The sequence below is a fragment of the Polistes canadensis genome, unplaced genomic scaffold (genome assembly GCF_001313835.1).
Source record: "Polistes canadensis isolate GaletaPanama2010 unplaced genomic scaffold, ASM131383v1 scaffold_31, whole genome shotgun sequence".
In the NCBI taxonomy this organism is placed as follows: Eukaryota; Metazoa; Arthropoda; class Insecta; order Hymenoptera; family Vespidae; genus Polistes; species Polistes canadensis.
The window spans coordinates 463,710-475,821 of NW_014569578.1; the positions used below are offsets into that span (position 1 = coordinate 463,710).

A 12,112-nucleotide genomic window follows, 5' to 3' on the forward strand; every position below is an offset into this window, starting at 1 on the left:
CTTATGTAATTATCATATGATACAACATATTAACATTTATTCGTACGATTATTTTATGATCCATGTTAAATCCTTCCCAAGCGCGCTAGATTATAACAAATCTATGAATTTTCGATTAGGAACATACATAAGTTGACCCTGACCTCGTGCTTGAAATTTTAAATGACTTATGTATTCGAAATTGATTAATTTGGTTACATGTTAAATTTAGAATCTTTTTATATTTTCACGATATAAATATTAATATTATATAGATAATATTGAATTTGATGATGATTTATCTTTATATTTGAAAGTTGTAAGTATTATCGTTGATTAGCACAACGAGATCTATGCACGGCCCTGCGGATAAGTTCTAAAATCCAACATGGCTACCTGATATGTAGCAGACGATATAGGTGCCATGAAAAATTGTAAATAAAATTCATTTTTAGCTTTAATTATGAGTGGACGTGTACAAAAGGAATGTGACGATGATTCTGATCGTGTTGACGATGCGGTGGATCCTAGAGTACAGGTAAGACAATTTGTTGTTTCTTAAATAAACAGAGTGTCATGGCTTCCGCGATCAGGCATTTACGACATTGACATTTTCTTATTTATTATACGATCTGGAAACTTTAATAAATTGTCTTTCTGTGCGTCACAAAGCATTCGTATCGTGTTTAAATTATTATACAAGTCTGATACGTATTATCTAATTTGATTCGATTATACGTTACTTGTTAGATTAGAAAATATGGTCGATGCATTTAATACCTCCCCTCCATCGTCCCTATTGAAACTGTTTTATCACAATTAGCATAAAATTAATTATGACGGTAAATTTTTTTTATTTACCGTCATGTTATATAAATAAATTATATTAAAATAAAATTAAAAAAGAACAAAAATATTTCAATAAGTATCTTTATTTATTTCAAAAGCACTTTAATATATTTTTTTCATTTTATCATGCACGTAACAATATGTTACATATTACCATACATTCATAATGATCTTTATTTTTATGCCATTGTAACAATTATTGCAGATTGAACTTGAAAGATTGAACACAGCTACAGATGATATCAATAAACTCGAAGTAGATTTGGATGTAAGTATAATAAAAATATATTATATATGGCTATGTTTTCACTTTTATTGTCCCCCTTTATTTATTTATTTATTTATTTATTTATTGTTTATTTCGTGTTTATTAAGCTAGAGTTTTTGAATTAGAAAACATATATTCTTCAAAGGTTCAAATTAATTGCTAGTTTTGAAACGAGTTCTGACTAGATTTCATTGAAGTGATTGATGTATAGCATACGGGCAAAATGGATAATAGCTCGTGAAGATGATCACCTACGTAGTCATTTATCACAATGACAGCTAAAGAAACTATTCATGACGTGAGACTTTGTACTGATTTGCCTTATCAGGATAAATTACGATACATGCATTTTACATTGCTTTATATTATACATTAGATTCTATTTATAAGTAATTTCTTTTCCCTAAGCATTATTTTTGAACAAATTTATATATTTTTAATTTTAATTTTAGGAAGCAAGGGCCACATTCAGGGAGTTATTGTGCGAATCTACCATTAAAATTGATTCTCTGGCTAAAAAACTTGGAGCCTGTATTGAAAAATCTAGACCCTATTATGATTCTAGATTTAAAGCAAAAGAAGTAATTAAAAGAATGATATTCATAATGATGTATATATATAGTATTATTATATAAATATAAAATATAAATAATAATTTATCATAGGCTCTACAGGAGACACAAAAGGCTGCGATTAGATTTGAAAGAGCCAACAGTCAACATGCAGCTGCCAAAGAAATGGTATACCTAGCAGAAGAGGGACTAAGAACGGAAGGGAGATGTTTTGATCATGCATGGCAGGTATATATAGATGTACATATAGTTTAAATGCAAAATATTGGTAAATAATGAAATAAACTAAAAAGAGCTATATCTTGGTAATCTTTAATTGAACATAAATATAGGAAATGTTAAATCATGCAACAGCTAGAGTTAATGAATCAGAGCATGAACGAGCTCTATCTGAGGCAGAGCATAGACATACGACTGCGTTGTACCATAAAGCGGAACACGAAGTTCAAAGATTACAAAGAGAATTAAAACGTGCAATTGCCAAGTCAAGGTATGAACAATTGTTAATTTTTGTATTAAAGTATTGTTTTTTAAATTTTCTCTTGATATTATTGCATGGAAAGTTATTGCATTTAAACAAACAATTCAGCTAATTTAATAAGCTAGAACCCTTTATTTGACGAAAGTGTCTTGATTATACATTGTTGTCAAGTTTTATATATTTTTTTACAAATATATTTCCTTTTTCTCTTTTTGTATTTGGTAGTGTTTGCATTTATTTTTTCTCCACCAATTGTATTCAATATAATATTCTTGAATGTAGATATGATTTTTTATATAGATGTTAGGATATTTATGTCTTTTGGTTATATTCATGTTGGCAGTATGGGTGCACGTCGCAGCTTGCTTCTGATAAACAGTATCGCCTACAGGCACAACTTGCTCATGTTGTAAGTAGGATAGATAATCTTTTTTTTGTATTATATTTTATTCTGTGTGAGCAATTAAACCAGCATAATTTGAAATTTTATTTTTGAATTGTCATCCTGTTTGTGCATGAATATATTATATAATCTATTTATAAATATAATATATAATATTTATAATATCAAAATCACACACTTTATGAAGATATGTATCTGTAAAAAATACAAATGTTTCATTATTCTTTATATTGATAATTGAATTATAATTCTTTGTTAAACTTTATAAATTTTAAATTAAATATTGAAAATAATTAAAATTGATTATTATTTATAAACAATTATTTATCATTAAATTATAAATTATATGCAGGCCTTATTATGAAATGAAAGCACATTTCAATCAAATGTTAGAAGAACAAAAGATGAAAGTTAGTGTATTGGAGAGATCAGTTGGCGAAGCTAAAATGACATATGCAGAAGCTTTGAGAAATTTAGAACGTATTAGTGATGAGATACATAAGGTATGTATTATAATAAACTATGTTCAAAAATCTTTATAGTAGGAAGTAATTTAAGAAATTTCTAATCATTCTTTTAGACGAGGCAATGCGACACTTCAGATGATTATGGAAAGCATATACGAGATGCTACAGATCCTTCCTCCATGCAGACAAATACAGCAACTCCAACTGATTCAAGTATAACTGGTTCACCAGATAGTACAGATTATACTAGTGATGAATATTTGCGCCTCTCTGATAGAATGAGTCCAAGTACTCCTTGTCTTGTGCCTACCAAAGTAAATAATATATATTTTAAATAATGTTCTAATCTATGTTAATATGTACATTTATGTTATCTAGTCATGTGCTATGAGTGATTATAATATTTATATATATATACTAATCCTTCCAGTTACGCAAGTAATTGGTTCAATATAATATATAATTCTACCTATATAAATTAATTAATCATATTGAAATTAATCCTAAATATTACTTATTACAGATTGAGAGGAATCCATCCTCTGAATATTTGGGCCTAAATAATATGAATCTTTCAACTTCTGAACCTCGGAAATATATAAAGAGAGACCGTCCGCGAAGCATCGCCACAACTGACACGAAACATATCGTACAATTAAATCATACAAGTTCTTCTACATCTCGTTTATCTGATCTTTCTAATATTATATCTCCTATCGAAAAGAAGGTTAAAATTCAATCACCGGTGCGTGATGAGAAAAGTAACTCTGCAATGCAGAATGGCGAAGAATGGACAGAAATTAGTTTGAATAATTCTCCTGATGAAATATATTACAATAATGACATCTATTCTGACGAAGAAGATCAAATTCCTTATAAACCTTTGCCAATGGATTTGAGTCCTGAAATAGTCAATCTTCCAATTCTTCCAATAAATGTTCAAGTATTGTATAATGATCAAAATATTCGGAAACGGTTAGTTTCACAGAAATCTTTACCTTCAATGACACGAACAAATGAAGTTAGTTTAAGCGAAGAAAAGAGAGCAGAGGTCACAAGAAGTCCATCAGTAAGAAGTAAGGGTAAACTTGACACTAGTTTAGCCAGTTGGATTACTCGAAGTTCTGCTGCTAGTGAAATAAGTGATGGTAGTTCTGGTATGTTATACAAATTTTTCTAATATAATTTATGTTATTTATTCAATGATAAAATTGATTGAAACCTATATAATAATTTATCTTTTAGCTAATTCAAGTAGAAGACAATCTTTGGATATGCTATGGAGTGGAGGAACAGGAGAACGAGTCAAAGAATTGTTAAATCATGGAATGATGATGCTAAACATATCCGGTCTAACAGAGCGTCGTTCTAGCGAACCAAAAACAAGTGAAAGAGATAAAGAGAAATCTGAAAAATCAGAATCGAAAGGGAAGAAGGTTCCAAGTCCTTTAGAAAAAACTATGACCTATCTTAATCCGGATGAAGAAACTTCAGATAGTGAAAGTTTAGCCAGGTAAATTTGTTAATTATATAATTTAAGAAAGATATATTTACATATTTATACGCGATAGTTTGTTAATAAATAATCCTACGTATATTTTTATCTAGTGTGGAGATGTTAACAGAAGATCAAATATCATCTCTAATGATGGAACCTGATATGAATCAAGTTTGCCAAGAGATTCTAGGTACACCATTGGTAGAAGTCTGTCCTTTATTGCAACAGCTTCAGCAACAACAGTAATGTTCTTTTTCTTAATAATATTGACCTCATTTTAGTAAATTAGGCATAAAAAAAAAAGAAAAATGTTCAAAATTTAAATGACGTGATGAAATATCGAAGCAGCATCCTTTGTTAGAAATTCATTTGTACACGTGAATTCACTGTTTTGTTCTTTTTTTAATTTATTACTAGGAACTAATTAAAATGAAGCGTATATAGAACTATTAGAACATTATTTTGTAAATAATATTTCATATATAATACATGTCTGTAAGGTAGAATGTAATATTGCATTGTCTTTTAAAATATTTATATATGCACTTTTGAACTTGCTTTCTTCTTGTTAGTGCTAATAATTACTATTTTTAAATCTCAAAAAAATGTGTGTGTGTGTGTACACACACACTTTAGTACATTATTATAATTCTAAAAAGCCTAAGAGATTTTATGCAAGTACATATATATAAATCAATTGAAGTGCATTGAACGATGAATCATTAAGAATCATTCCATTAATCTTCTATTCATTCAAAGTATAATAGGCCATAGGGAAAAGGTTCATTTAAACAAGCAATATATAGTAAATATTAATAATAATTAAATATCTATAATTAATGAAATAAATTGCTCTTGCTAATCGTACACAGTTCTGATATTCGTAATGCTCTTCTGTATTGTTTGGTTACATTAGTAATAAATGCTGTACGATCGCAAATTTAGAGCTATTAGTAAATATATTAAACTTTAATAATCAAAGTAGGAAATTTTGTAATTATAATTTAATGTAAAAATAATTACATCAAGATTATAAAATTTTTATGCCTCATTTTCTATAGCACAGAGATGAAGAAAAAAATGATCATAGATATTAAATTATAATTTCATCAATGAAATCTCTCTTCTACATCATCATATATTGCTTGGAAAAAGTATTTATATTTTATCATTAAAAATATGTATAAAACAGATCTCTATATATATTAATCATAACATTATTTCTATTAATTGTAAAAGTAATTAGCATTAGTCTATGATGTTATATAGTCTCCCTAAAACAATTCCTTACATACGTGTGTATGTGGGGAGCTGCTCATATATGTATATATATAGTATATGTACAATATATGCAATATATACATATAATTATTTAAAATTATATGTAAGAAAGACTTATATTTGTTAAGATTTTTAGTTTTGAGGTATGGTATACACCTACAAAGTTTGTAACATCATTGTGGAAATAGCCTGTATACTCAGGTAGTGAATTAAGTGATAAAAATAGTCGAGATTTTAAACAAGCACATTTATTTAAATATAGAGCTACAATACAAAGCGTAAAGTTTAAAAAAAAAATGTTTTAGTTTTACATAAGGCTTATGTAATTTTAAAATTTATTATAAGAAAATTCTAAGTGATCAGTTCAAAAAGAAAATATAGCAAAGACATTACCTAAAATATATATATCTTAACTACAGATTTTACCAGTTTTATCACAGCGGTATGTGATATAGTTATTAGCATTTTTAAATATCACATAACATATATGGATTGTAATAAATACTGCAAAATGTGCATGCAATATACTATTTATAAAGAGTAATATATATGTAATGTATACATACCGTACATGTATGTATGTATGTATATATATATGACGCGTGAGTGCAGATACACACGTAGCGCATACACACAACATACGTATAACATACTAATAAATATTATTTATTATTGATATATAATTATTGAGAAAACACAATTAGTTGAAATTTTAACATACAGAAAAAAAGCAGTTTTTATAAGAGAAGCAGTTACATTTTTATAAGAACTATCATGATAATTAACTACACATTTTCTTATCATATTTTCATTTATAAAAAAAAACTAGTTAAATTGATGTAAAATTATGAAATAATATATTTTTTGTGATATTATACTCTAAATTTGGAAATTTCTTAAATAAGAAATGTTACATAAATGCAAAAGTCTTGTAAAAGCTAGCTTTTTACAAATATAATTTTTACTTTAAGAAAGTGAGAATTATATATATATATAAAAGATATATAATAAAATAAATTATTCCTTTTTCTGAAAATTATGCTTAGCGATATTGTATAAACTATAATAGTTTTTCTGCGAAATTCATTATCTACGAGGGAAGTTTTCTTGCACGATTCTTCCACAGAAAAATTTAATGTAAAAACTTTTCGACTCTTTAGGTAGAAAGATTAGAAAATTATTATAATTAGAAAGATTAGAAATCATATTATTGCTCTCAATGTAAATTATGAATCATAGATTTAAAAAAATATTTTCTTCACTAATACGCTATAGCATTAAAAATATCGCAAGAGCATAATTATTAATAATAATAATTGTAAATATATACTAATATATATGTAAATGTAACTATGTATATAAAAACATATTCATTAAATCATCACAAATGTATACTGAGCAATATTTAGTATTACCAAAATATTATTTAAAAAAAAAAAAAAGTTACTTATCTCTTTCATCGTGATAAGATATCTTAGTATAAATAATCTGAATGAACGAAATTGTAAAAGAAATATTTGTAGTACCGATTGATTAAATTGTATCCACGTGTGTGTTTCTACTATCAACCGAAGAGCTATCGTTATAGTTTAAAAACACGATAGCCTTTCACTTATTAAGAACATCGCGCATCATAAAAGGCGCCAATTCAAATACCCTCGATACTATCAAAGAATAGTTCAGTTGGCCGTTTCGAGAGCTAAGCGTGGCGCTGGTGTCGTTCGTGCGAGAAAGAAGGAGAGAGAAAGATAGAGAACGGTAGGACAGTGAAATCAAGATGGCGTCGCGTGTATGGTGCGGATGATCGCAGTGTTCGTACGTTGATAGAGATTACACCAAAGTTAGACATATTATCGGGCGCCATGTCGGGAAATCCGCGGGACATGGACGGTTTTATGCCGTTGCTGTCCACGACGGATATAAAGAAAAAACTTTCGATCGGTGATTTGGTACTGAACTACCTAGGTGACCCGGATAAGAGCATCGAATGCCAAGACATCGGACTTTTTATCGACAATGTGATACCATGGCTAACCAACGGCAATCCAAAGGTGAGGAAATGAGCTTTTCGTAAACTGTACTCTTTAAAAGTTAAATGGGTGTGGGTGCGTCTGGGTCGTATCGGACGTTACCGTCGATCTTCATCTCTTCCCCCCTCCCTGTTCGTTTCTTGTCTCCTCCCCTGTCGGTCCGCCTTTCTTTTACAATTCCGTAGGAATCGCGCGGATAGTACGTAGGAAAGACGAACACCCCGTAAACGCTCCGTAAATGGTAAAAGATCCGTCATCGATCATAATGTTCAAATGTCCTACGTGACCAATTTCGATTTGTATCGATAGTTTCTATTAACAACGTATTATTATGGAGTTAAGAGAAAAAATACATTTTCGAGGATAATACAAAATTTAAATAAGTCAAAAAAAATAACGCAAGAATTTTCATTATCGTTGTTAATTTGTGTCGTCATGTATATATGTTATATCTTTTATGCTGCGGTTACGCGCGGATAAAGCACGTGCGAATGCGCGCTCCTCTCTCTCTCTCTCTCTCTCACTCTCCGTCTCTCTCTTTCTTTAGAGTGTAGTCTAGTCGCTAAGCAGTCTAGACACGAGAGATCGTCGCTCGAATTGTAGTCGTGAAGGAAGAGAAAAAAAAAACTAGAAAGAAACAAAGTTGACGAATATCCTTTCTTCGAGTACGCTTTCGTCAGATGACCATGTAGTGGGAGTGGGGTGTGCCGAGTGACAACCCCTCTCCTGCACAATACTCTCTCTCTCTCTCTTTCTCTCTTTCCTTTCCCTCTTCTTTTTCCCTCTTCACTTTCCTCTATATAAACTCTTTCGTTGCGTGCGTACAGAGGTGCTCATTCATCGAAATTATAGGAACCAAATATCGTGCTACTTCTTTCCCTTCCCATAATTTTCCTTCATAAAATTCTAGTTCTTAGTATTCCCCCTTCCTTCCCTTTCTCTCTTTCTCCCTCTTTCTTTCTCTCTCCTTCACTTGTATTAGAAATTTGATAAACAAAATTATTAGTAGGAGATGTATATACATACATAAAAATTGGTTAGTTCATTTTGACATTGATAAAATGTCTCATTTTATATATCATGTAGTATATACACACACACACACACATATACTTGCATTCATGCATTAACTCTTTTGAAGTTCAAAAGTTCAAAAGTTCGAGGATCACCAAGAAGCAATTCAAGTTTCGAATGCTCGTCGGAAGGTGCAAACCGATATAGTTGACGAAATTTACAAGAGTATAGTGTATCGTGTTCTTGTGAAGGGGTGTTATAGGATTTAGTAAACGTTAGTGAATTCGAGACTCCTCGATGATGGGTTTATCCCTATGAACAAGTCCATTCAAGTGGATAAAGACGATTATTCACTTTTAAAATTAGTATAAAATATCTATTTTCCGCTATTCCAAATTCTATTTGTATTCTTCGAATTGTATTGCATTTATTGCAATATGTTTTATTTCGTGTTATTTTACTGATTGTGATTTATATACAAATTATTATAGTGCATATAAAACTTGCTAAGAAAGAAGCAAGTAACTTTTGGGACGACCTTATATAATGCAAGAATTAAAATAGCTTAAACGTTTGCAAACAAAATATTGATAAGTCTTTTCTAATAATAACTTTCTTTAATTAAGTCACGTTTTAAAATACTCCTCGAGAGAAATCTCGTTATTATTATATTATCCTCGCTCATTGTCATCCATTTGCAGTCAAGCGGCAATTGTAATTGTCTATTGTGCCGTATTATCTAATCTGTTAAAAATAAATAAATAAACGAATATAAGAAGAAAATATGCTTGTAGCATTAAAGATTACTGTACCATATATCATATTTGTTTTTAAAATCGTAAGAGTTTTCCTCTTATTCTTGTACCTTTCGTAATAAAATCATTATACCGAGGAAAATTATTGTAATTATGATCTCAGATAAATCTAAATAGATAATTCGGATAAATTGAATATTTGAAAAATTTGAACTTTACAATGATATGAAGTGCATGTATTGGACAAATCATTTTATGACGAGTTCCTACGCGTTACATACTTTTCATCAAAAGGAAAATAAAACGAAAAAGAGAAAAATCCTATGTCAACGATCTACGATGTGTTCAGATGAGTCATATTCCGTAGAATCGATAAAGCAAAACCGAGTTTATATTGCGGCGCGAATACATACATATATACTGTTTTCTCATGCTGCACGGTATGTCCAAAAATGGCGATACTCCTTGAATTTACCGGATTGCATTTTAAGATAATCGCGAGATATTTTTTACTGGATTACGGCTTAAACATGACGGATCTGTTGTACACACGATGTCAGTCGCGTTCTTTCTCAGCGAGTTAGACTCCCGCTGCTTTGAAATTGATTTCTTTCTTGGTTAAATCTGTCGCAGAGTTGAGTTCCTCTCGACGACGACAACAACGACAACACAACGATGACGACGTCATAGAGAACCTCGACTCGTTCGAGATGCATGTCGCATAAGGAAAAAAACTTTCACGCCATGTATGTATATATGTGGAGGAGAAGTGTCCTTTGCTTGCTGTTGTCGCTTGTGCTAAGATTTCCTTCGGTATCCGAGTATTCGACACAACGCATTTATAAAGAACGATTTGAAATAAAAATAGAAAAACAGAGAGATAGAGAGTAATTTATTTATGTAACACATTTATAGAAATCAACATTGAAATATTAAGTTATGTTAAAAGTTTCTTCCTTTTTCTTAGTAAGTTCCTTACATGCATAATATGTTTTATTTGATACTATTTTCCTGTTATTTTGTTTTCTATAGAAATTATGTTAAATATTATATTTTATTTCGTATCTTGTGATTCGTGTAACACCGCGATGGATACTACTTGCAAAAAAGGATAAGAAATTGACATTGTTCGAAAAATGACGCGTCAAACGCGTCATTTTGCGTCGTTATGATGCGATCATCTACGTCATTCTATTGATGGTAACAATAAATACGAAGAACGGGTAGGAAAGAGTTGCTGAGGAAGGGAGGAAAAAATAAATTGTCATTGTTTCTTAAACGTACGTCTGCCTGTCTGCGTCTGGCATCTATAAAAATTCAGTTCTCCTTCGATCGTGCATTCTTATTATGTATTTATGGCAAATGTTTTATGTATGAGACTAACACACATACACGGATGCGTTTGATTTTTATATGTATTGGATTATAGCTCCTTCGCGTGCGCCACCTTATCTACAATTCTATCTACGCATATACACACGCACACTAATGATCAACCCGGTGACACGTAATCTGGACCGTTCACTGCTATATTTAGCATAGTTTTTTTATTGTTTCACGCTTGTCACCTTCTCCAATTCCTACATTACATATTTCCATCCGCTGGATTCATTTTCCCGCCTTGAATTTTTTCTTGTAGCCGCAGTCGCGACTGTGGCGCCATTAGTTTCGAATTCTCTCGCCCCTTCCCCCCCACTTTCTTACTTATTATATATTACCTTCCACATAATAAGACGACGAGTGGTCATTTCTAGTTTTTTCTTTTTCTTCGATGTTTCTCCTTGAGAAAAAAAAAGATGATGATGCTATTTCTCTCTTTCAGAAAATAATATACTCTAAAACTAATAATGATTTCTTTTTATGCTAAAATTATTTTCTATTGAAAAAATGTAAAGACATACGAATAAAAAAATCAGGGTCTAGGAAACTTCGTATATGATGTACATATGTAACATTCCATTTACATTCGAACGACTAATCGGAAAGAAAGAAGTATATACGTTCTAATTACTAACGCGGAAAGCTATCTACTTGTTGCTTTTTCGGTTTGTCATTAACCTACAAATATCGCGTTGTACATACAACATATATGAGCTTTCCTTTTACACAGCTTCCTTTTTACTTTCCTCTTATTTTTCGCTCGATAAATGGAACATTGAAATATCAATGCTGTGTTGGACTTGGCTTTCCTCTTATCGTTATCCAGATAGTCCTTTTAGCACATACACATACACAAAATCTATCTACCAAGGAAAAGAGTATGTATAAGTTATATTCTTAAAAGAGGCACATTTTCGAATAGCAGTGTTTCTTAACGAACGTATACCACCTTCCTAACGAAGATTGCGACTCGCCCTTAATTTTTCGGCGAACGCGCCATTGTTACTGACATTTTTTGGCAAACAGCCTACTGCCCTGTTCGATCCCTACGACAGCTGAACGAATATTGTCTGGAAGTTCGTTCGTGTCTTCTCAAGGGGAAGAAAAATCTGATATCTTTTCGATTACACGAATG

At 30.7% G+C, this 12,112-nt stretch overlaps 2 protein-coding genes across 15 annotated transcripts in view; both read left to right on the plus strand.

The window, feature by feature from the left end:
* The first annotated feature begins 325 nt into the window (after positions 1-325).
* LOC106784187 lies at positions 326-4,807 on the plus strand. 2 transcript variants are annotated; one of them, XM_014743473.1, is made up of 11 exons: positions 326-517; positions 1,034-1,096; positions 1,549-1,677; positions 1,762-1,896; positions 2,001-2,158; positions 2,493-2,558; positions 2,905-3,055; positions 3,133-3,333; positions 3,543-4,176; positions 4,265-4,532; positions 4,628-4,807. In XM_014743473.1, exons 1-11 carry the CDS (start codon positions 443-445, stop codon positions 4,761-4,763), a joined length of 2,016 nt encoding a protein of 671 aa, XP_014598959.1. In that variant the 5' UTR covers positions 326-442; the 3' UTR covers positions 4,764-4,807. The 2 variants fall into 2 exon arrangements, with proteins under 2 accessions (XP_014598959.1, XP_014598960.1); XM_014743474.1 differs by lacking the exon at positions 2,493-2,558.
* A 2,741-nt stretch (positions 4,808-7,548) lies between these two features.
* Positions 7,549-12,112, plus strand: part of LOC106784152 (CLIP-associating protein 1) — a 37,009-nt gene continuing 32,445 nt past the window's right edge. For all 13 annotated transcript variants that reach the window (XM_014743385.1, XM_014743386.1, XM_014743388.1 and 10 more), the window contains exon 1: positions 7,549-7,849. In XM_014743385.1, the coding sequence (XP_014598871.1) occupies positions 7,661-7,849 (189 nt within the window). In that variant the 5' untranslated portion in view covers positions 7,549-7,660. The remainder of the gene's footprint in view (positions 7,850-12,112) is intronic.

Excerpts from the sequence above, each read along its gene's own strand:
- LOC106784187 (XM_014743473.1), top strand. The coding sequence starts at position 443 with ATGAGTGGACGTGTACAAAAGGAATGTGACGATGATTCTGATCGTGTT. Across the intron at positions 1,897-2,000 it reads GTTTTGATCATGCATGGCAG|GAAATGTTAAATCATGCAAC; the intron begins GTATATATAGAT and ends ACATAAATATAG. Across the intron at positions 4,533-4,627 it reads GATAGTGAAAGTTTAGCCAG|TGTGGAGATGTTAACAGAAG; the intron begins GTAAATTTGTTA and ends ATTTTTATCTAG.